Here is a 25,732-nt window from a genome sequence, read left to right on the forward strand (position 1 = left end):
GCGTAACTTTGCTGACAAAGGTAAGGGGGGGGTTTAGATAGGGCCGGGGGGGGGGAAGGAAAGTTCCCTCCGAGGCCGCTCCGAAATCGGAGCGGCCTCGGAGGGAACAGGCAGCGCGCGCTGGGCTTGGCGCGCGCAGGTTGCACAAATGTGCACCCCCTTGCGCACGCCGACCCCGGATTTTATAAGATACGCGCGGCTACTCGCATATCTTATAAAATCCAGCGTACTTTTGTTTGCGCCTGCTGCGCGAACAAAAGTACGCGCTCGCGCAAGTATTTAAAATCTGCCCCTTAGAGAATAGCCACTGCCATTAGCAATGGTTACATGGAATAGACTTAGTTTTTGGGTAATTGCCAGGTTCTTATGGCCTGGATTGGCCTCTGTTGGAAACAGGATGCTGGGCTTGATGGACCCTTGGTCTGACCCAGTATGGCATTTTCTTAGGTTCTTATGTTCTCTCTAACTGGATACAGGGGAAGAAGTGGCTAGTTTTCTTTGTTCCTCAAAGCTTTTTAATTGTTCAGGCAAATGAAAAATAAAAAGATCCTCCTGTTTCCTTATAAGACACCTACATGGAAAACGTAAAGTGAAAGGGAATCCCAATGATATAACATCTTGGCGAAATGCTAAAAAGCCTTTTCGCCAAATCTGTGTGGTTATTGCTAAATCTGGGAAAATCTTAACCGCTCTATCAAAGAAACTGATGGGGTACTTACTGAAATATTTTTTCATAATTTGTTTAAGTCCATAGGACTGGAAAAAGTTACTAATAGTGTACCCCAATCTATAACTTGTAAAGCAGAGTTTTCAAGAAAATTGGTAAGATCTCCTTGAAATGGCATTTCAGGCCAATATTTGGTTTCGGAAGAAAATAAAATAGGTTAATAACTGGAAGTTCATTTTCAACAAAGCCAAGCTGTTCTAGCATGAACTTTTTATTAACAGTACTTCCTCAACCATTCTGGGGAAGTTAAGAAATCTCAAATTTAAACGCTTAGCATTATTTTCTAAAGTCTCAATGAGTCTGGATAATATCTCTCTGTCTTTAACTACCGCCTCACTAAACACCTGATGCTTTTTCTCTTTCTCTTCCAGAATTTTAACTCTACCGTCAGACTTCTTAATTTATTTTTGTATCTGAAGGATTTCTTGCTGGTTATTAGCTTTAAAGTTAACCAATTTCTCATTTAAGCCTTTGATGTTGCTCACCATTCCAGCCATTAAGTCCCACAATGTGTGACCACAGCAGGCCCTGATAGGATTCCCAGGGCCTCACCATCGGCAACTTGGTCCTTGCCCCCAACCGGGGGATTTATTGAAACCAGTTCTCCACCTTCCTCCTCTGGGATCGAGCCGACTGCTTCCACACCCAGTCCCTTCTTCATGGGCTTGCACAGCCCCCGGCTCTGAACCGGAAATGCTGACCTCTTCGGAAGTCCCTCCGGTGCTCCCATACCTGGTTCTCTGCACGGGTGGTGGCCTATGGTTGGGGCTCAGTGAAGCCTCCTGGGCCGGCTTGAGCAGACCTCCCAAGCTGCTCGGCACATCAGTATCCGCGGTTCCTGGTATTTTAAATGCAGCTGAGGTCATATAGCAGCTTATTTCTTGTTGAATAGGCAAGGGTAAAGGTAAGGAAGGGTAGACCCTCAACTTTCCCTTTGCAGGCATAACTCAAGGAAATCTTCTTAATCTCAGAAGCAAGAAAAAGCTCCCACACCGACCTCAGGCTATGCCGCCATCTTGCCAGATGCCATGTTTTAAGGACAGACCTGTCAACAAGGACATATCATAAGAACATGCCATACTGGGTCAGACCAAGGGTCCATCAAGCCCAGCATCCTGTTTCCAACAGTGGCCAATCCAGGCCATAAGAACCTGGCAAGTACCCAAAGACTAAGTCTATTCCATGTTACTGTTGCTAGTAATAGCAGTGGCTATTTTCTAAGTCAACTTAATTAATAGCAGGTAATGGACTTCCCCTCCAAGAACTTATCCAATCCTTTTTTAAACCCAGCTACACTAACCGCACTAACCACATCCTCTGGCAACAAATTCCAGAGTTTAATTGTGCGTTGAGTGAAAAATAATTTTCTCCGATTAATTTTAAATGTGCCACATGCTAACTTCATGGCGTGCCCCCTAGTCTTTCTATTATCTGAAAGAGTAAATAACCGATTCACATCTACTTGTTCTAGACTTCTCATGATTTTAAACATCTCTATCATATCCCCCCTCCAAGCTGAAAAGTCCTAACCTCTTTAGTCTTTCCTCATAGGGGAGCTGTTCCATTCCCCTTATCATTTTGGTAGCCCTTCTCTGTACCTTCTCCATTGCAATTATATCTTTTTGAGATGTGGCAACCAGAATTGTAGAAAGTATTCAAGGTGCGATCTCACCATGGAGTGATACATGGGCATTATGACATTTTGCTTTTTTGACTGCCGCAGCACACTGAACCGACGATTTCAATGTGTTATCCACTATGACACCTAGATCTCTTTCTTGGGTTGTAGCACCTAATATGGAACTCAACATTGTGTAATTATAGCTTGGGTTATTTTTCCCTATATGCATCACCTTGCACTTATCCACATTAAATTTCATCTGCCATTTGGATGCCCAATTTTCCAGTCTCACAAGGTCTTCCTGCAATTTATCACAATCTGCTTGTGATTTAACTACTCTGAACAATTTTGTATTATCTGCAAATTTGATTACCTCACTTGTCGTATTTCTTTCCAAATCATTTATAAATATATTGAAAAGTACAGGCCCCAATACAGATCCCTGAGGCACTCTACTGCCCACTCCCTTCCACTGAGAAAATTGTCCATTGAATCCTACTCTCTGTTTCCTGTCTTTTAGCCAGTTTGTAATCCACAAAATGACATCGCCACCTATCGCATGACTTTTTACTTTTCCTAGAAGCCTCTCATGAGGAACTTTGTCAAACACCTTCTGAAAATCCAAGTATACTATATCTACCGGTTCACCTTTATCTACATGTTTATTAACTCCTTCAAAAAAGTGAAACAGATTTGTGAGGCAAGACTTGCCTTGGGTAAAGCCATGCTGACTTTGTTCCATTAAACCATGTCTTTCTATATGTTCTGTGATTTTGATGTTTAGAACACTTTCCACTATTTTTCCTGGCACTGAAGTCAGGCGAACTGGTCTGTAGTTTCCTGGATTGCCAATGGAGCCCTTTTTAAATATTGGGGTTACATTAGCCATGTTCGTTTTCAGGTACAATGGATGATTTTAATGATAGGTTACAAATTTTTACTAATAGGTCTGAAATTTCATTTTTCAGTTCCTTCAGAACCCTGGGGTGTATACCATCAGGTCCAGATGATTTACTACTCTTCAGTTTGTCAATCAGGCCTACCACATCTTCTAGGTTCACTGTGATTTGGTTCAGTCCATGTGAATCATTACCCAAGAAAACCTTCTCTGATACAGGTATCTCCCCAACATCCTCTTCAGTAAACACTGAAGCAAAAAAATAATTTGGACCCTGCTAATCTGAAAAATTTTAGACCCATTTCAAATCTACCATTTATAGACAAGGTAGTAAATAAACAGCTAACTGAACATTTAGAAATGAACAATGTACTATATCCTGTGAAACATGGGTTTAGGGACATTTTTTAGTACTGAGAAACTGTTATTATCATTAACTGATACTGTCCTTAGAGGGTTTGATGGGGGCCAACGCTATCTTCTTGTGCTGTTGGATCTGTCGGCTGCATTCGATACTGTGTATCATGAAATTTTACTCACTAGATTACAAGAAATAGGCCTTACGGACTGTACTTTAAAATGGTTTGCTTCCTTTTTAAATAATAGAACCTTTACAGTAAGAATTTGGAACAATACATCTGATAAAGTAAAACTGACTACAGGGGTACCGCAAGGCTCATCATTATCGGCCACACTTTTTAATATTTATTTACTCCCCTGTGCCATGTGTTAACTGGCCTTGGACTAATATATTTTATTTACGCCTACGATATTCAGTTTTTAATTCCTATCATGAACAATCTGGGTGAAACTTGAAAATTAGCAGAGATGTATCTGAATATAATCCGTCAACTACTAGCACAAATGAAGCTTGTTTTAAATGTAGAGAAGTCGGTTTTTATTGTATTAGAAAGAAAAAACATGAGTATAGAACAGAGTAATTACTTTTAGCAACAATCTAAATTTTAAAATAGCTGATACAACTAGGAACTTAGGCCTTTTTATAGATATTGAGCTAAACATGAAATCACATATCACAAAGAAAGTAAAACAAGGATTTGCAAAATTAATGATGCTAAGGCTGCTCCTATCCAGGGAGAACTTAGAGCAGTATTGCAAGCCATTATAATTACTAGCTTGGATTACTGTAACTCCACAATGTTAGGTCTACCAAAATCAACACTGCGCCCTCTTCAGGTTTTACAGAATATTGCGGCGTGTGTTTTAACTAACACAAGAAAGAGAGATCACATTACCCCAGTGTTAAAAGAGCTACATTGGCTACCTATTGAGCAACGAATAACATTCAAGACATTATGTATTATTCACAAAATCCTATATGGTGAAATGACGGAATGGTTAAATACAACAATTAGACTGCATGTGCCACAACGAGAACTAAGGTCTGCAAATAAAGCTTTGTTAGTAGTACCTAACATAAGATCAGCACACTTGAGTGAGGTTAGAGATCGTTCCTTATCGATCGCAGGGCCAAGATTATGGAATCAATTACGATCAGAGCTGAGGCTACAGCAAGACAGAAAGAGGTTCAGGAAAGATTTTAAAACGTGGCTCTTCTGTCAGGCATATGAGAGTGACTGCTAAAACGGAAGCTAAAAACCACGTATTCTGTTCTTATTTGTTACTTTTAACTTGTGTATTTTTAGCTTATCTTGTTTTAGGGGTAATATTAAGATATTTTAACATTGTTTGTATTAAGTTAATTTTAATGATATGAGATTTTAGCAATTTTTATGTAATAATTTAGGATTACTTTTTGTAAACCGTAGCGATGGAACTTTACTGTACAATGGTATAGAAAAACTGTACAAATACAAATCTTCTCCAATTGCCCCTTTAACCCCTCGATCATCTAACGGTTCAACTGAATCCCTCACAGGCTTTCTGCTTCGGATATATTTAAAAAAGTTTTTCTGTGAGTTTTTGCCTCTATGGCCAACTTCTTTTTAAATTCTCTCTTAGCCTGTCTTATCAATGTCTTACATTTAACTTGCCAATGCTTATGCATTATCCTATTTTCTTCTGTTGGATCCTTCTTCCAGTTTTTGAATGAAGATCTTTTGGCTAAATTGCTTCTTTCACCTCACCTTTTAACCATGCTGGTAATCGTTTTGCCTTCTTTCCACCTTTCTTAATGTGTGGAATACATCTGGACTGTGCTTCTAGAATGGTATTTTTTAACAATGACCACGCCTCTTGCACACTTTTTACCTTTGTAGCTGCTCCTTTCAGTTTTTTTTCTATTTTTCTCATTTTATCAAATTTTCCCTTTTGAAAGTTTAGCACGAGAGCCGTGAATTTGCTTACTGTCCCCCTTCCAGTCATTAATTCAAATTTGATCATATTATGATCACTATTGCCAAGTGGCCCCACCACCGTTACCTCTCTCACCAAATTCTATGCTCCACTGAGAATTAGATCTAAAATTACTCCCTCTCATGTCTGTTACTGAACCAATTGCTCCATAAAACTGTCATTTATTCCATCCAGGAACTTTATCTCCCTAGTATGTCCCGATGGAGATGGCAATTTTTAATTATGAATGCTTTTATATGCACTTCTTAGTAACCTCGAATAAGCAGTTGATAAGTAAATAAATGAAAATGAATAAATGAAAGGCGACCAGAGGGAGGTGGGGCTGCAGCTACTGCTGCATAGCTCAGCTTCCTTCTGGGAAGTGGGGCTGCACCTACTGCTACATAGCTCAGCTTTCCTCTTGCTCCTTCTGGGAGGTGGGGCTGCACCTACTTTTGCATAGCTCAGCTTTCCTCTTGCTCCTTCTGGGGTGGAGAGAGAGAAAATCTAGCGATAATGCCCTCACACTAGATAGGTACTTACTACTTATAGCTCTATGGGAGGCCCACCTATTCACTCGAGGTGAGGTTTAGGTATTAGTGTAGGGGTTAAGGGCCACTTTGACATTCAAAGTGAGACGTACAAACAGAACACTGCTCTCTTGTGAAGATTTGATGACCTTGGGAGTGAGAAAACTCATCCAAAGATGAGATTTGTGCAATGTTCTCTCAACCTAGCCTGATGGACTCTCATCTGAAATGAAGAGGGGGGAAAATAAGTTTCTTCTTTGTTCTTCACAGCAGAGCAGGAAAGAAAAACCCCCACAAAAGAAAATAAGGCTTAACTGATTAATTAAGCAGTCAGCACCTGGGCTGGTGCTGGCTCAGTCAGGAGATTGCCTATGTGGAATGGGGAAAAAGCAATTTAAAGTGTGATGTGCAGTGCAGAGAAAAAAATCAAACAAATAGTGTGAGGATTAAACAAAAACCCAGTTTAATAGAAGTTCTGTAACTGAAAGGGGGTGCTTAAACTATCCGAAATTAAAGATAAGAGAAAAAGGAGTAGAAAGGCACGATGGCTAGGGTGCAGGCAGGGGGAGATACAGTATTGTTAATATCAACAGATTTCCCACCCCCGGTTGTTTCCTGACCATTACAGATGCCTCACAGGCCTGCAGAACTTACTCTGCCTCCTGCTTTGACGGTGGAGCCCCAGGAGGGTGTATGCTGTAAAAATAAATTGGGATAAACATGAGGAAAGCTCACAAAAAAACCCTAGTTGCTGTAGATTTGATTAGGAGGAGGGGGTGAAGCTGTTCCCCAGGCATGGAAAAAAAGCTGTTTGTATTCTCTCTTTCTGTCCCGGGAAGTGGGCTGGTAAACTTCTTTCTGCTCTCTCCTTCTCTGCAGATCTGGAACGTGTAATTGCTGGAATGGATTCAGGCTAGACATTTTCCTGTTCCTGGTCAGTTACTGAAAAAGATGACTAGGATCGAAGGAGACTGGGCCGAGTCCTGAAAGTCTCAACGAAAAATGCCTCCTCTCTCTCCTCTTGGAGATCTGGGGCTTGCAGGGAATTTCCAGTCCTCTGTTTCCCTTTCCCAGACAGCAACTGGGTTAGGAGGTTGCAGCAGCAAGGGGGAGGTCAATTTAAGGGCCGAGATGAGGGGAAAAGTCAGTCAAATGTAAAAGCCGAAAAATCTGTTTTCGCCAAAGCTGAGAGCAGCACAATGGAAGTATACAGGAAGAGCGCGCGCTCTCTCTCTCCATGCAACTGCGTAATAGCGTACACCTTCCTCTTCCTTCCGTATTCTGCAACAATCCCCTTTGCCAGCTGTCACCTTTGATTGGCTGCTGCCGAAGAGTCATCACTCTGCGACCGGTGGCCGGGCTGCCCCAGGCAAGGAACAAAAGGCGCCAGCAACAGAGTGGGCTGTTATCGTTAAGCTACCCGGTTCGAAAATAGCCCAATAAAAATATTTCCTTCCCCCCCCCCCATAACGGGAAAAGAGTAGCCCAATTGAAATAGCCCAAGCTGGCAACACGGGGGAGGGGGGGATCCAACGTAGGGTGATTGATCCTGCAGGCTGAGACGGGCAAAGGGTAGAACGGCAGGGAGTGGGAGTCGCGCGCGGGCGGCGCGAGGGCCACAGCAGCAGCAGCTGCTGGAGCGGGCGGGCGCGCGCTCCCTCATCCGCCTCTGCCGCTGAGGGCAGGCCGCGGCTTGGTGGCGGAACGGCGGTTCCCCTGCCTGCTAGCCAGTCGGAGACGGCCCGAATGCCCGCGAGCCCGCCAGCCGCCGCCGCCGCTTCCTCCTCGTCCTCCAGTCTTGTCCTGGCCGCCGAGCGAGAGGAGGAGAACGGGAACAGTAGCAGCAGCAGCCACCAGCCGTCGCCGCTGCTGCCACCACCACCACCACCGAAGAGCCTGGGCAAGATGACCCTGGCGCCGAAGGAGCTCGCCAACCTGCTGGGCATCGTCTCGGAGGAGGCCTGCACCAACACCTTCGAGGGGCTTTCCACCACCTTCCACCACTACTTCGTCAAGGCCGACCACTTCCGGGTGGGCTCGGTGCTGGTGATGCTGCTCCAGCAGCCCGACCTGCTGCCCAGCTCCTCGCAGCGCCTCACCGCCCTCTACCTGCTCTGGGAGATGTACCGCACCGAGCCGCTTGCCGCCAACCCTTTCGCCGCCGTCTTCGCGCATCTCCTCAACCCGGCGGCTGTCGGGGAGGAGCGGGAGAGGCCCCTGTCAGGTACCGGCGCCCGCTTCTTTTCTCCCGCTCGCGGTGCTCTCTTGTCTGTTTTGGAAGGAATAAAGAAGAGGGGGAAGCAAGACGCAGAAGTCTTGTCTTGTTTTCTAGGGTGCGAATCTGAAAAGTTACAAAAATATTGTCCACTGGTCCAAAATGGCTCTAAAGCACACTGAAAAAACCCAAACTTTTGTGTAAATTAAAACGTTTAAAGAGATCTTTTATGCATTGTTTATATTTTCATATTTGAAAAAGTGCCATAGAAAAGTTTGGGCTCTTGCCTGGTACTTGTGACCTGGATTGGCCACTGTTGGAGAGAGAGAATGCTGAGCTTGATAGACCTTTGATCTGATCCACAATGGCATTTCTTATGTTCCAAACTTTTACATGAGGTGGCTTGCAAAAGTATTCGCTCCTCTAAAAAGTCAGCAGATGTGTGGATTACAAATGACACACAGATTGTTCAGGACATTATGTTTATTGCAAACCAGTATGGGCTTAAAATAAATGTTCAAAGTCATGTTTTCTCTCAATTTTTTGTAAAATAAAATTAAAAACTGAAAAATGCTACTTGTATAAATAGTCAACCCCTGTACTGTGGAATCTCCAAGTTTACACAGATGAGATATTGCCCTAACAAATTAGCTTACAGTTGGCTGCTCCCTGCTTTTCTGGATAAAAGACCCTCTAATTCCAGTACCATTGGTCAGACTGGGAATCTGAAGGAAAGCTATGAAAAAGAAGACCAAAGAACATTCTAAGGAAATTTAAAGATAAAGTTATAGATGTGCACAAGATAGGAAAAGGCTACAAAATAATATCCAAATGCTTAGTTACCACAGTGAGCCCTGTTGGATCAATTGTGAGGAAATGGAAGCTGCATCATACAACCCAGATACTGCATAGACAAGGCAATGCCTCAAAACTCTGTGACAGAGTAAGAAGACGACTTGAGAAGGAAGCCCCAGAGAAGCCAACAATCACTTTGAAGGTGCTACAGAGTTAAATGGCTGAGACTGGAGTGGATGTACACCAGTTAACCATATCAAGAGCTCTGCATAAAACTGACCTGACTGGCCTGAATGGGAGGGTGGCTAGAAAGAAGCCATTACTGAAGAAAAATCACATCAAAACACATCTGGAGTTTGCCAGAAAGCGTCAGCGTGACCCAGCTAAAATGTGGGATAAGGTTTTGTGGTTAGATGAAACAAAAATGGAGTTTTTAAGCCAAAATTCAAAATGCTATGTTTGGTGCAAACCTAACACTGCCCATTCCCCAGCAAACACCATCCTAACAGTAAAGTATGGGGGTGGCAGCATCATGTGAGGATGCTTTTCCTCAGTGGGGGCTGGGCATCTCATTAAAGTTGAAGGACAGGTGGATGGTGCAACATACAGGGAGATACTGCAAGACAACCTGCTTCACCCTTCCCTTTGTCCCCCCCTGCTAATAAAACTTAAAACTTTCAGCAGGGGAATGATCCCAAGCACAAGGCCAAAGTAACACAGGAGTGATTGAACAACAAAAAGGTGAATGTTCTACAATCACCAAGTCAAAATCCAGATCTCAGTCCAATGGAGAATCTGTGGCAGTATTTGAAAATTACAGTCCATAAGTGTCATCCAACCAACCTGGAGCAAATCTGCCAGGCAGAATGGACAAAAAATCACTTCCAGACAGTGTGCAAAGCTGGTAAAAATTCACCCCGGTAGACTTAAAGCTGTTATTGTAGCAAAAGGTGGTTCTACCAAGTACTAGTCTGAAGATATTCAATATTTATGAAAGCATTTTCGGTTTTTCTTTTTCTTTTTCAAAAAATGCAGAAAAATAATGAATTGCAACTTTGAAAATTTAAGAGCATACTCATTTGCAATAAACATACTGATAGTAACAATCTGTAATCCACATGTCTGCCAATTTTTTAGGGTATCACATTCTTCTGCAAGCCACTTTATTAGTGTGTTTTCTATATATTGTGCTGAATGTGGTGGAACTTTAGCAGATAAGTACTCCCTCAATGATATAATGAAAGTCTCTATAATGTTTTAAGTAAGTTAGCATATACATATATCATGCGAGTTCCAATCGGGGTCTGTTCTTCCATTAGATAAACTAGGCAGTCATGTAGGGTCTCAAAATTTTGGATGGTGTGACAAAATCCCTAGAAATTTCCAGATACCACCTGCCCACTTTTAATGTGCTGCACCACAAGAGAAAAAATAATGGATGCTGAATAGATGTGGGAGATGGAGACAGAAAAGAAGCTCAGTGGGAGATTAGGGAGTTGAGGGAAGGAGAGAGAGTTGTGCAGGTGAGGGTGGAGTGGAGTGATGATTCTGGGCTTTGCAAAAAGGGGGTAAAGAGATTGGAGTGATTGGGTGCTGAGCAGGGAGTGAAGGAGAGAAAAAAGGATGTTGAGATAGAAGAGTAGAGATGCTAGTCAAGTGAATAGAAAATAGAGATGGGGGGACAAAGGGAAGGGTGATGCATGACTTAGCAGAGGGTGAGAGGAGAGAATGATGGATGCTGGGGCAGGGCGTGAGAGGGAGATCTATGCCACAGGAAGTGCGACACATGAGGTCCGCCTCCTTCACCCTGGGCAGGCAAGTTAAGTGAATCTCACTTCCACCAGCCACCTAGCTATCTACATTCCTAATAACCCTTGTTCTGACCCTTTCCTCCTGGGCACGTGCCCCTGGAGACAAATCCTCAGTGCGAGAGGTGGAGCAGGGGCCGGCATCTACCCTATTGAAAATAAGAGTGAGGTAATTTTTAGTAGGGTCAAAGTTGAAAAGTATTAGAAAATCTATGCATATGCATGGTTTTCACTTCCGTGTATTAATATTTATATGGGTTGGCAATACAGCTTAATGGTAAGTTATGAATTTTTATGCTTTGTTTCCCTATCAGCCCCTCTTTGAAGGGCCAGTGCAATAAGACAAACATTAAAAGAGCGCTTGTTTTCCTAACAAACGCACAGCCATGCCTCTTGGGCACCCGATGCAATATTTAAATGAGTTGCGTTAAAAAGTACGCACTAAGGAAGAAATGTGCGTCCCTAGCGCTCATATTCATCAGGCGCCCACAGTTGCAACGGGTGCTTGGTACGAGCGTCTGTCTTATCCTGCTTCAGGCCAGTTTTGCCTAATATACAGTACTGATGTGCTTCGGCTGAACCTTTTGGTTCGGCCTTTGTTATCGGCCCGCTGCGGGAAATTTCTGTTTCCTGCAGTTTGGGCCCCGAATTTCGGGGTTAGTGCGCCCTAACATTTCTATCTTAGTGTACGCTAACGGGGAGTTAGCGCGCGCTCTAACCCCGAAAAATGAAATTCCCTGACATTTCGGGGAAATTCCCTTCGATTTTTGAGGTGGCTGAAACAGGACGAATTAGACAATTTCGTTGAAATTGTCTAATTCATCCTAGACAAGTGCACATCCCTAATATACATGCACAATTGCAAGGGGCGAAGTCAGCCTGGAGCATGTTTGTTGTGCGTCTAGAAATTTTTTTTTTTTTTTACATCAATCTATTACATTATACTTTTTCTTAAGCACCGCAAGTAGTAGATTTAAGTATTAAGAACATAAGAAATTGCCATGCTGGGTCAGACCAAGGGTCCATCAAGCCCAGCATCCTGTTTCCAACAGTGGCCAATCCAGGCCATAAGAACCTGGCAATTACCCAAACACTAAGAAGATCCCATGCTACTGATGCAATTAATAGCAGTGGCTATTCCCTAAGTATAATTGATTAATAGCAGGTAATGGACTTCTCCTCCAAGGACTTATCCAAACCTTTTTTTAACCCAGCTACACTAACTGCACTAACCACCTCCTCTGGCAACAAATTCCAGAGCTTTATTGTGCGTTGAGTGAAAAAGAATTTTCTCCGATTAGTCTTAAATGTGCTACTTGCTAACTTCAATACTAACATCAATACTAAGTAGGAGAAAGCACAGAGGACAGCATTTTTTTTAAATTTCTCCTGAGCCCTTGACTCACGGTTGACTTAATGCCACCTCTGGGGCTGGAATTAAATTTGCTCCATTAAAAATTGTGCGTTGGACGCCCAGCGATTTTCTGACTCGGGGGGGAGGGTAGGAAATAGCTAATAGCCTCTTCTACATGGAATTAACATTTGATGAGCTCTATCAGCTATGCATTTGTTTGGGCATGAGTTTTGGGTGCACTAATCTCCTTATTACATCGGGTGCTAGTCTAGCGCGTCCAAAACTTGTGTAAATCTGTGCACTAGGCTGGGTGCACTTTATTGCATCGGCCCCTGAGTACCTTGGAGTAAGCCATTTAACCTGCCAGTTGAATTGAGACATGGTGAATTGTTCAGTTTTGTTATACACTGGCACTATATAAGTAAATCATATTTATAAATTATCAAGCTGAGGGTCTGATTTGCTAAGGCTTTGCTCCCTTTCTGTGTCTGTGGGGGGAAATGTTTAGTAACAGGCCGATACAGTAAGGAGCGGTAGGAAGAGGTGTGTTAGTGCCGGGTGCACCCGCAGTTGCTGCATGCACAGTCCGGCTCACCTACTGCTGTATTTAAATAGCTTGCAAATGCAAACCGCGTCCGTGAAGCGTTAGGCCCGCGCAACCCATTTTACTGTATAGAGCGCTATACAGTATCCTGGGTGCGCTGGCCTAACGCTTCACGGACACGCTGGTATCTGTCATTTCAAATGACATTTGAAATGACAGGTACCAGGAAGTGGGCGGTTTTCCTACGCTCGGGATTGCCAGTCCTCTCTCCCCTCCTCCCGAAGCAAGGCGCAGGGGGTGGGGAGAGAGGACTGCCACATGGTAACTTAGAGGGGAATTCATCATGTTGGAAGTGAAGACCAAACAATGCCATAGCTCTGGATTTTCCCAGTCTTCATGGCAGCTTCATTTTATCTATAATCATAGAAGTTGGAATAGGTTAGCTGGCCAGACCATGAATAGGAAATAAAATGATTTGCCTAGATAGAACTGTGTATGGTAATAGCTGTTCATAGATGGAACGGTTGCTTCGTTTGCTCCCTTGTGGTGTAAATTACATTTATTATCAGTTTATATTCCACTTTTTCAAGTACATGCCTGTAATGGATATAAAATTTATGAATATCAAAATAGATTTGTTTTGACTTGATGCCATATGAAAGTCTTAAAATAACTTTTTTGTTTTGCACAGGATTTCTGCCTCCTATAACACCACCAGAAAAATTTTTCCTTTCTCAGCTGATGTTGGCTCCACCAAGAGAGCTTTTCAAAAAGACTCCTCGACAGATTTCTGTAATGGAGTTAGGGAGCATGCCCCAATCAGTGGACATTAGTGGACTCCAGTTAATACTAGCAGGTGAGAATGAAGCAATATTATACTGTACTTACATTTTCTTTTTCATAAATTATATATACTCTGTGAGGGAAGAAGAGCAAGAAAAAGATGACATTTTTGAAAGAGTAAAATAATAAATCTAGTTTTAGAGCTACAGGGAAGATTTTTTCATAGTACCCACTGCATATCCCTGGGATTGCAGCATGGAATTTTATCAACTTTTTGGGTTCCTTCCAGGTACTTGTGACCTGGTTTGACCACTATTGGTCTGACCTAGTCTGCCAAATCTTATGTTCTAAATAGTTATGTTTCTTAACATTTTAAGTTTTAGATTTGTTTTAAAAACTTCTAGGTTATTTTTCTGTGGATGGGTGAAAACTGTGCTCATTAGCATGTATAGTAAAAACTGTCTTTTGATGATAGAAACGCACAGTTTTATCTGAATGTTCCTGAGTTGTATATTTTTTTTTTTTATGAACTCTTGTAATAAGTTTAAAGTAAGAACGTCTTATGAATATCTATTTGTGTATGATCCAGTATCAGGAGACAAACCAGACAATGGAATAAATGGAAATTTGAGAGATTAAGTGTGAGTAATTAAGATATAAATATGATGATAGTAAACTTTATCTATTTCATAATTGGTTCCACTTCACTCTGTTTGTGTTTACATGCTTGGGATTCAATAACATACACTAACATGCATACTTGCAATTTTGTACATGGTAAACCATTTAGTATATGTTATAATAACTCTACTTCCACACATGTACTCAGTGGGAGTACACTTTCTATACTTGTTAAGTTATGCTTAGTTATCTGCTGTGGACGGTGGTTTATCTGTTGACAAGCAAGGCTAAATTAGCCATGTCATGTGAGTGATGTCATCAGTGACACCAAATGGATACCTCTTTCTCTTAGCTCTACTGAGCATGTTCAGGAGTCGCCTCGTGAGCCCCCCTTAGTCTCTTTTCATCTCAGCACCAGCATAGATGTGTGTCTGTTTCTATGAAAATCTTACATTTTTTTCTTAAAAGTTGCCTTGTTGCCACAGCAGCCTTCAAATGCACTTTTCAGTGGCACCTTTAAAAAAAAAAAAAAAAAAAAAGTTTCCTCATAATGTCTGGTAAGAAGAGAGCCATAACGAGTGGTTTCAAGGATTGCATTTGCAATAGGTGAATGTCTATTATCAATGGATATAATTTGTGCCAACGCACCCATTGGCCCCATCGACACATACATCCGATGCATTGAGCCCTGGTTATTAGTGCCATCATTAACACATTGTGTTGTAGAGCTGGCCTATCGAGAGTGTCTAGGACTGGACCAGATCAGGCCGACTGCTAGCATTATAGCTTTATGACCCTGTGTACCCAAAGATTAAGGGCATGGAAAATGGAGGATCTGCTTAAGTCTCTCAGAAGCCACGGTAGAGCCTTTTCCAAAAGCGCAGCTTCATATGCCTCCCTGGGAATGGAGTTGGAATAAGCCAAATCCTTGGGGTCGAGTAACCAGAACCAGCATGTGTCGAAGAAAAAGAAGTGCAACTCTATGGAATCAAAGAAGCACAGAGTCTTGCGCAATGTGTCAATGGTGTCAGCACACCCATTGGCCCCATCGATGCATACATCTGACGCATTGAGCCCTGGAACATCGATTCTCAACACCTTTGGCGATTATCAGTGCCATCATTAACACATTGTGCTGTAGAGCTGGCCTATTGAGAGTGTTATTAGGGGCAGAAGGAGATATGAGGTGAAAGAGGCTATTTTATCCAAAACAAATCCTTCAAAAATTGGAAGAAGGATCCATCTGAAGAAAATAGGATAAAACATAAGCATTGTCAAGTTAAGTGTAAAATATTGATAAGACAGGCAAAGAGAGAATTTGAAATGAAGTTGGCCATAGAGGCAAAAACTCATAATAAAAACTTTTTAAAATATACCCGAAGCAATGACAGAGAGGTTAAAGGGGCTCTTAGGGAAGATAAGGCCATTGCAGAAAGACTAAATGAATTCTTTGCTTCCATGTTTACTAATGAGGATGTTCGGGAGATACCAGTTCCGGAGATGGTTTTCAAGGGTGATGAGTCAGACGAACTGAACCAAATCACTGTGAACCGGGAAGATGTAGTAGGCCAGATGACAAACTAAAGAGTAGCAAATCATCTGAACCGGATGGTATACATCTTAGGGTACTGAAGGAACTCAAAAATGAAATTTATGATCTATTAAAATTTGTAACTCCATCATTAAAATCGTCCATTGTACCTGAAGGCTGGAGGGTGGCCAATGTAGCCCCAATATTTAAAAAGGACTGCAGGAGCGATCTGGGTAACTATAGACCAGCCAGCCTGACTTCAGTGCCTGGAAAAATAGTGGAAACTATTCTAAAGATCAAAATCGTAGAGCATATAGAAATACATGGTTTAATGGAGCACAGTCAACATGGATTTACCCAAGGGAAGTCTTGCCTAACAAATCTGCTTCATTTTTTTGAAGGGGTTAATAAACATGTGGATGAAGGTAAACCGGTAGATGTAGTGTATTTGGATTTTCAGAAGGCGTTTGACAAAGTCCCTCATGGGAGGCTTCTAAGAAAACTAAAAAGTTATGGGATAGGAGGCGATGTCCTTTCGTGAATTACAAACTGGTTAAAAGACAGGAAACAGAGTAGGATTAAATGGTCAATTTTCTCAGTGGGAAAGGGTAAACAGTGGAGTGCCTCAGGGATCTGTACTTGGACCGGTGCTTTTCAATATATATATAAATGAGCTGGAAAGGAATATCATGAGTTAGGTTATCAAATTTGCGGACTACACAAAATTATTCAGAGTAGTTAAATCACAAGCGGATTGTGATACATTACAAGAGGACCTTGCAATATTGGAAGATTGGGCATCCAAATGGCAGATGAAATTTAATGTGGACAAGTGCAAGGTTTTGTATATAGGGAAAAATAACCCTTGATGTAGTTACACGATGTTAGCTGCCACTCAGGAAAAAGATCTAGGCAACATAGTGGATATTACATTGAAATCGTTGGCTCAGTGTGCTGCAGCAGTCAAAAAAGCAAACAGAATGTTAGGAATTATTAGGAAGGGAATGGTTAATAAAACGGAAAATGTCATAATGCCTATGTATTGCTCCATGGTGAGACCACACCTTGAATACTGTGTACAATTCTGGTCGCCTCATCTCAAAAAAATATAGTTGCGATGGAGAAGATACAGAGAAGGGCAACCAAAATGATAAAGGGGATGGAACAGCTCTCCTATAAGGAAAGCCTGAAGAGGTTAGGCCTGTTCAGCTTGGAGAAGAGATGGCTGAGGGGGGATATGATAGAGGTCTTTAAGATCATGAGTGGTCTTGAATGAGTAGATGTGAATCGGTTATTTACACGTTTGGACAATAGGACTAGGGGGCATTCCATGAAGTTAGCAATTAGCACATTTAAGACTAATCGGAGAAAATTCTTTTTCACTCAATGCACAATTAAGCTCTGGAATTTGTTGCTAGAGGATGTGGTTAGTGCAGTTAGTGTAGCTGGGTTCAAAAAAGGTTTGGATAAGTTCTTGGAGGAGTTCTTGGAGGAGAAGTCCATTAACTGCTATTAATCAAGTTTACATAGGGAATGGCCTCTGCTATTAATTGCATCAGTAGCATGGGATCTTCTTAGTGTTTGGGTAATTGCCAGGTTCTTGTGGCCTGGTTTGGACTCTGTTGGAAGCAGGATGCTGGGCTTGATGGACCCTTGGTCTGACCCAGCATGGTAATTTCTTATGTTCTTACCCCTACCAATTACTAGGGCATGTACACCAACAAAATTAATGGAACAAGGACTATGTCTAGAGACCCTAAATTCTATTTGCTCTTTGGTGCCCCTCACATCTAACCAGCTTCCAATCTAAACTTTGCAAAGCCCGGAAAATATTAGAATTCCATGTTTGTATCTTAAGAGGATGTTCTATCACTTATGCCAGGACAAGAGGCATTGTCAGCTCTTTGACTAGTAGTAGAGTTGGTGAAGGATTTCTTTACCTCTTTGGTGACTAAGGACAAGAAAGGGTACCTTCCAACCTCTCTTTTCCAGAATATCAGATATGCTTAGAGAAGGAGTCCCAGTATCACCACTTTGTACCAATACTTCATCAGAACCCCTGCACAGTGGTTCTAGCCTTCAGGATTACCCTACAGTGGAGTCCAGCTGGTTAGAGTATATGTACCAGAAGTATATCCCTCCGAGGTGACCAAGGGCCCATCTTAGTCACCACCTTAATCATTGGGGTCCTGGATTAGTGTGTGTTCACCTCTGGGTTCTGTTGAAGGATTGACAGGGATCCCCCTCCAACTCCTTTCCAGAACCTCCAGAATAGTCATCTCCACCAAAAGATTTCTGGACAAAGTGCTCAGAGTTAATGGGAGCGTAGAGCACCTTTTGGGTTTCCTACTAGTGCAGAGTGAAACTGAGTCTTATGGGAGGAAACAGTCTAGCAATGTGAGTGTATAGGTCCTCCATGTGAGAGAGTGCATATGGTGAGTTCCTCTTATATAAATATTCTGACCATATTACTGTGTGGATTTTTCAGTTACCCTTCTTAGGGACATGTTGTGATTGCGCTGTGGTTTGGATTTTATTGAAGGGGTAAGGCCTTTGTGGTTCTCAGACTGAGACTTTGAAGAAATTCACAAAGCCTTCTTTTAATTTTGGAGAACCAATTTAAAGAACATTTTCTTTTGAGATGAGTTTTTACATCCTCTTGGACTCATGTATCTTTACCCTGTTTTATGTAAAAGTATGGTTATTTTTCTTAAGTTCCCATTAATTAGGGACTCTAATATCAACAAAACAAGAGAGGTTGCTTCACTGAGAAAGGGACCTGAGGGATGAATTAAAACCATCCAGAAGTGAAGGAGTTGGGATGTATCCTAGCAGGGCTATGCACATTTACTAAAGATCTTGGGAGAAGAGGAGTGTAACAGAATTAATCTGACACTATGAAGAGAAGGAGTTGTGGACTGAGACCAGTGGGAAGATAGACTTTGTATTTGGACAAACATAAATTGGACTAAGCATTCTCTCTGCTGTTCATATGGGGTGGGAAGCTCAAAGACATGCCCTAAAACCATGGGAAGGGAAGAAGCGAACTTTGACTTTACAGTCTAAGAAGTCCCAAATTTACTTGAAAGCACTTATAACATCAATAAGTGAAACAAACAGCTGTAGAAAATATCTTCATCACTTCAGAACATATCAGTAAAAGTAATGTTGGAAACCAAGTTAGCTTCAGTGTACTTCTTACTGCAGAGTGTCTTTAATGCTCATCACTGCTATACACAAGAAATTTAAACTGGGACTTAAAGGTTTGCAATGCACAGGGTCTTGAAATTCCTCCCACTCAGGAAATCTTTCCTTACCACTCAGATCTTACAGTGCTCAGGAAGATATGGAGTAGAGACTCTTTGAGATATGGCTTTTTGAATCTTATATCTGGGACTACCAGCACGTGGGTTATATGTGTAAGAACAAAGATCCCTGTGCCAAATTCCTAATTCTGTACACTCTGGCAGAGCCAGCAGCTATCCTGATGCATGAATTTGTTGCAAGAATTGCAACAAGAATGTAGGAAAACCCTATTTCCTATTTTCCTGTGCCCCAGTTGCAGGGAAGCTAGACCTCAAATGTAGAGTGCAGAAATCCCCGGTGTTTGGAAAGGTTACCCCATCAATCTGCTCTTAAAAGAGCAAAGAAAACAAGAATATACTCAAATACTCTGCCAGGGAACGATCCCAGGTTATTGGACAGTTTTGGTAAAAAGATGTTCCAAAGTTCTATGCTTAATGCGTGCATCTCTGCACACCAGTTCTACATGGTTTAATGCTTACATGATTGTATTGGTACAACAAACTGGATATCATCTGCATAAAGACGATATCCCACATTAAAATTTGCTAACAGTTGACATATAGGGAAAATGTAAATATTAAATAAAGTGATGGGCAAGGTCGATCCTTGAAGAATGCCTGTTGATAGACAATAAACAGAGGACTTCTAAGCCTGACTCTGAATCCTTTGAAAACCAGATGTTCGAAAAGGCGGAACCACCTGAGAACTGTGGAAGAGATACCACATGGTTTTAGACGTTGTACCAAAACTGCATGATCAACTGTATCAAAAGCTGCTGTTATATCTAGCATGACCAAAAAATAACTCTGACCAGGATCAAAGCCTCTATGGATTAAATCAAAAGAGGAGAGGAGAATTTCAGGTAATGCACTTTCCTAAAGCTGAATTGAAAATCATCCAATAGAGATGGCAGTTGTTAGAGCACTACCTTTTCTAGAATCTTTGCAAGAAAAGGCAATTTGAAATTGGGCGATAATTTCCCAGTTCAGCAGAGTCAATATTAGGCTTTTTTAACACTGACCAAACAGCCACAGTCTTTAACTTATCTGGGACCACACCTTCATTCAACGAGAAATTCACAAAAGGTAATGTGCATCATTAGATCTTTTCTCAACAACTCTATAGGGACAGAAGAAGAGCCAGTTGAGGGACAAAAGATAGTTCTCATATCAGAGATAACAGACGCAACTTCACACATCAAAACATATCTTGAATTGATCCCAAACACTGGAAGGATCCACATCTAGATCATAAAAAGGTGCAGTCATTGAACAGTCAAGCTATGTATCTTATCATGAAAGAATTTTCCAAACACATCAGGATATCAAGTAGTCCTGCAAGTGTTCTACTTTCCAGGAATCTCCAACACGTTAGCAGATTGCCTCATCAGAGTTTTTCAACCATACAAATGGTCTTTGCAGCAGTAAACAGCCAACATACTATTTAGTTTATGGGGACTTCCAGCAATTGCCCTAATTGCATCAAAGCGAAACAGAAAACTGGAAAAGTTTTGCTTGCTTCTTCTCAGCGAGCTCAGATCAGCTCTAGATGCTTTTCTTCTTGATTGGAATGCAGATCTCATTTACACTTTTCTACCAATTCCACTGATAGCCAGAATGGTGCAAAAAGAGTTTAGAAACCGGTCTTGTCTAATTCTCATAGCTCCAACATGGCCCAGACAAGCTTGGTTTGTGTACCTAGTATTGTTGTCCAGCAGTCTTCTGATCTTTCTTGGGTCAGATCCATCCATCCTTATTAACTCAAGAACGAAGTCTATTTCATTCAAACCGTCCCTCCCTCAATGTGATGGCTTTTAACATAGAAACATGTCAGCAGAAAAAGACCATATTGGTCCATCCAGTCTGCTCATCATCCAATTAATTTAGCATTATAATTCTCATTACTTCCTTAGAGATCCCCTGTAATTATCCCTTGCCTTTTAAAATTCAGATACTGTTTTTATCTCCACCACTTCCACTGGGAAGCTGTTCCACACATCCATCACCCTCTCTGTAAAGAATGTATTTTTAAACATTACTCCTGAGTCCTACCCCTTTTCAACCTCATCTCATGACCCCTTGTTTTCACGAAAAAGGCTCACCTCCTGTGCATGGAAACCTTTGAGATATTTGGATGTCTCTATCATATATCCCCTGTCTCACCTTTCCTCTAGGGCAGGGCTTCTCAACCGGTGTGTTGAGACACACCGGTGTGTCGCCAAGCACCGGCAGGTGTGTCGCATGCTCCCGTTCTCTCCCGCTGCTCTTCCTTCCCTGCTGCCGTTGCTGCCGGGCTAACAAACACGTTCAAGCCCAATGGAACGGCAGCGGTGTTAGAGGAAGCTGTGGCACCCGCGGCTGGCCTTTTCTTCTTCCCACGCCTGCCCCGGAACAGGAAGTGATACCCAGTGCAGTGCACGGGAAGGAGAAAGAGCCGTGCTGTGTGGAAAAGTAGCAGCGGCAGCATATGTAGAATTTTTCGGTTTTGTTGTGGTTGAGGGTGAGAGCTATTTGTGATAGAAGTTGCCGGATTGAAATCCGGTAGGTATCCCAGTATGAGAAGCCTGTGCATGTGGAGAGAGCGAGAATGAGAAGAAATGAAATGAAAATGAAATGAGAAGAGAGCGAAAATGTGGAGAGAGCGAGAATGAGAAGCCTGTGCATGTGAAGAGAGTGAGCATGGGAATGAGAGAGAGACTGGTGCGTGTATATATAAGAGAGAAAGTGATTATGGGAATGAGAAGCCTGTGCATGTGGAGAGAGTGAGCATGGGAGTGAGAAACTTGGGTGGGTGGGTGTTTGTGAGACACAGTATGGGAGTGGGAAGCCTTGTGTGTGTGTGTGTATGGCATGAGAGAAACTGTTCAGGAAGGTGACTGGTGTGTGTGTCAAAGACTGTTTGGGAGATGATTGGTGTGTAAGAGTCAGAAACTGGTCATGGGCCCTAAGGAAGAGGACCATGAGTACAGAGCTTCAGCTACTGCTGGCCTGCATGGAAGAGGAGTAGGAGAGCTGCTGGAGGGGGTTAGTAAAGGTGGCTTTTTAAGTTTATCTTTTTTGATTGACTGCCATTTTAATTATTTAATATTATGTGATGTGTCTGCTTTTTAAAAATATTTTATTGGTGTTTGGAGACTTTTTAATAGTTTTTATGAATTTTTAATTGTTGGATGTTCTGTTCATAGCTGTTTTGAAACATTTATTCTGCTTATTAGTATAGTGTTACAATTATTTCTGTGTGGGGATCTATAGCTGCTTGCTAGTTCTGTTTTCCTAATAGGAGGTGTATTGGTGTTTAGGGCCTGATTTAATATTTGTAGTGTTGCCTTTTCATAGGTAGGGTTGTTACTGTTTTGAGTGCATTCCATAATACAGGTGTAACTGTGTGCGGATTAGTTTATGTACATAACTGTAGATCCTGGGAGTATGTTAGGTCGGTTCTGTGTATGTGACTGAGGTGAGGTATTTTACTAGCATGTAAATGTTTGTATCAGTCTTATTTGTTGTGTTTTCTCAAGAGGACACGCATTGGTGGTAAACTGCTGTCTTTTCATAAGTAGGTACTATAATAATAATTTAATTAGGATGTGATGGTGTTTCAAGAAAAGCCAAAGTTAGATGATCTGGAATAACATCTGCTTGCAGATAAGGCTTTTATGCATTACTATTATGATAGTTTGCTAATTCATTTGTTATAGATGGGGGGGGGAAATACCCCAGTACTGTAATTTTACCATAATAGTTAAAGTCTCAAATTGTTCAAGTTCATATTTTCTATTTTGGGTTTCTGATATTTTGGAAAAATACTTGTACATATATTGAAACACATTAGGTAACAGAAACTGAGGTATTTAGATATTTTTAAGATTGTTGGCCAAAACATTTACATTTAAAGAAACACGAAAGGGATACAGGAGAATGGCTTTTCAGTTTCTAAGAGCTGAAACACAGTACTGAAAGTAATGTCATACAGTAGGTGTAGACGGTGTGTATACGCATCAAGACCAGAAATTATCAACTGCTATTGTTTTGACAGTATATTGAAATAAATGTTAAAACCTTATGAACTGATAATTGTAGGCTAGCCCCCTAATTTTATATAATTGTGAGAATGCAGACGTTGCTAACTGCCGTATAGTTCATGTTTTAATATTTTTATAAGTATAAATAAAACAAGTTGTAGGTGATAACTTTTTATTGGATCAAAGTTCTTAAATTTCTTGACTAACTTTCAAGAGGAACACTCCATCAGGTTAATGCGAAGGAAGAAAATAGAATATCTTTTTAAATTGTAACTATACTGTAAAGTAACAGAAGTGTCGTTTAAATACTACTACTACTGCTGCTGCTGCTGCTACTACTAAACATTTCTATATTTTAATCAAGATATCGTTTTTGCAGAAACTAGTTCAGGATTCTTTCACTGCTTCAGTCTGTTTTTGTGTACACAAAAAGGCCAAATCTAGAAAAATTATGATCATCTTAATGAGATGCAAAAAATCCTTTGCTGTTGAGAGAGAGCTAGATTGAAAAAAATAATGCATTTGAAAAGATAGAGCTGGAGGTTAAAAAGGATTTAAAATGAGATTTAACCATTTAACAGACAGTGAACCTCTAACACTGAATGTGGACAGTTCCAGGCAGGCTATTCTTGGGTTTTTCATTTAAACAATTTTCTTAACAACCAGTTTTAGGATGGTATTGTAAGGAAATATGAGATACGGTTACACTGTATCTAGGCAGCTGTAATATATTTCTTAGTCTACTTGCTAAAAAATACAGTTTCTGACCATATCCAAAAATATCTCTGCCAGGCTTTGACCATTACAGTTTTTAAGATACTATAAAATACTTATCTGTTCTTAAAAAAGTGAAATGCCTTTAAATGTATCATCTTCTGATACATTTAAAGCTCTTCATGCCCAGCTGATATTCACTTCCATATAGGCGAATGGAAAATTTTATATTTAAGTAAGAGAAGTCTTACATATAGTATTTTGACAGCAATTTTAATGGTCAAAACTTGATCGAATCAAGTATTTTTGCAAATATTTGACTGCAGGATTTAAAGCCTGAAAGGTATGTGTGTGTGTGTTTAGGGGGGGGCAGGGTGGGAGAATGATATGAGCATGACCGTGCCTGCCAGCATTCTATAGATTTAAGTTGATTGTTTTTTTAGTGTTTTTGTATAAAGGATAGCAAGAATTCCTTATGGTGAGATTATATCTGTCTGTGATTTATCTCAGCTAAAACAGGAAGTTGAAGAATGTGCTTTTGGTGTGATTTGGTCGGGCAGATGCTGTCAAGTTTTTAAGAACGCCACGTCCCCATAATCTTAGATTGAGTCTAGCATTTGTACCATGTTTTCCAGTGTATGGGTAACACCCTTGTATAAATGGCATCCCAGCAGATAAGACGCACCTGTTGGTATTTCAACTGATGGGTAATCATGGCGATGACCTGTGAGGATCGGGCGTGTACTGGGTGACTGAGCGTGCTGGCAGTGAGCGGGAGGTGTTCTAGTTGAGTGCCAAGCTGCTGTTGGTAGGCCGCACTGAGGAGTGAGAGGCAGTACTGAGGAGTGAGAAGCACGGATGCGCTGTAAGGCAGGAGAGGCTCGGATGCGCTGTAAGGCAGAAGAGGCATGGACGAGAGAGAGAGAGAAGTGAAAACACCGCATATTAGTCGCACTGGTGTATAAGACGCAGTGACTGGAATTTCTGAAAAAACTGCGACACATACACCGGGAAATAAGGTATTTGTTTCTGATAGCTTTTTTTCTGATACCTTTTCTGTTAGAGGTGGATGAGATTTTAATCTTTTGGAACAGGCCTCTCCGAACTTTGTCCTCAAGAGCTGGAACTCAGGTTTGCTGCAATGAATATACATGAGGTCTGTTTGCATGCACTGCCTCCATTGTGCATGCAAATCCTGGAAACTCGACTGGGTTGTGGCTTTCAAGGACCAAATTTAGGGGCCCCTGTTTTAGAGTATACTGTAAGGGGCGGATTTTAAGAGCCCTGCTCGCCTAAATCCACCCAAATCCGGGCGGATTTAGGCGAGCAGGGCCCTGCGCGCCGGTAAGCCTATTTCACATAGGCCTACCGGCGCGCGCAGAGCCCCGGGACTCGCGTAAGTCTCGGGGTTTTTGGAGGGGGGCGTGTCGGGGGCGGGCCCGAACCGCGCGGCGTTTTCGGGGCGTGTCGGGAGCGTTCCGGGGGGCGGGCCCGGGGCGGCCTGGGGGCGTGGTCGCGCCCTCCGGACCCGCCCCCAGATCGCGTCCCGGCGCGCTAGCGGCCCGCTGGTGCGCAGGGATTTACTTCTCCCTCCAGGAGGCGTAAATCCCCTGACAAAGGTAAGGGGGGGTTTTAGACAGGGCCGGGCGGGTGGGTTAGGTAGGGGAAGGGAGGGGAAGGTGAGGGGAGGGCAAAAGAAAGTTCCCTCCGAGGCCGCTCCGATTTCGGAGCGGCCTCGGAGGGAATGGGGGTAGGCTGCGCGGCTCGGCGCGCGCCGGCTATACAAAATCGATAGCCTTGCGCGCGCTGAAATCCAGCGTACTTTTGTTGGCGCCTGGAGCGCCAACAAAAGTACGCCTATTCGCGGTTTTTGAAAATCTACCCCTAAATAAGTAGGTGGTCTTTGATTTCGTACTTTACCTTTTGTGTAATTATTGCTGGTCTTCAT

At 42.1% G+C, this 25,732-nt stretch overlaps 1 protein-coding gene across 1 annotated transcript in view; it reads left to right on the top strand.

Moving 5' to 3' along the window:
* Nucleotides 1–7,114: 7,114 nt before the first annotated feature.
* The window catches only part of CNOT11 (CCR4-NOT transcription complex subunit 11), a 104,288-nt gene continuing 85,670 nt past the window's right edge, over nucleotides 7,115–25,732 (top strand). Inside the window, exons 1-2 of the mRNA XM_029604803.1 lie at nucleotides 7,115–8,316; nucleotides 13,500–13,664. Of these exons, the coding sequence (XP_029460663.1) occupies nucleotides 7,839–8,316; nucleotides 13,500–13,664 (643 nt within the window). The 5' untranslated portion in view covers nucleotides 7,115–7,838. The remainder of the gene's footprint in view (nucleotides 8,317–13,499; nucleotides 13,665–25,732) is intronic.

This window comes from Rhinatrema bivittatum, chromosome 5 (genome assembly GCF_901001135.1).
Source record: "Rhinatrema bivittatum chromosome 5, aRhiBiv1.1, whole genome shotgun sequence".
Taxonomy (NCBI): domain Eukaryota; kingdom Metazoa; phylum Chordata; class Amphibia; order Gymnophiona; family Rhinatrematidae; genus Rhinatrema; species Rhinatrema bivittatum.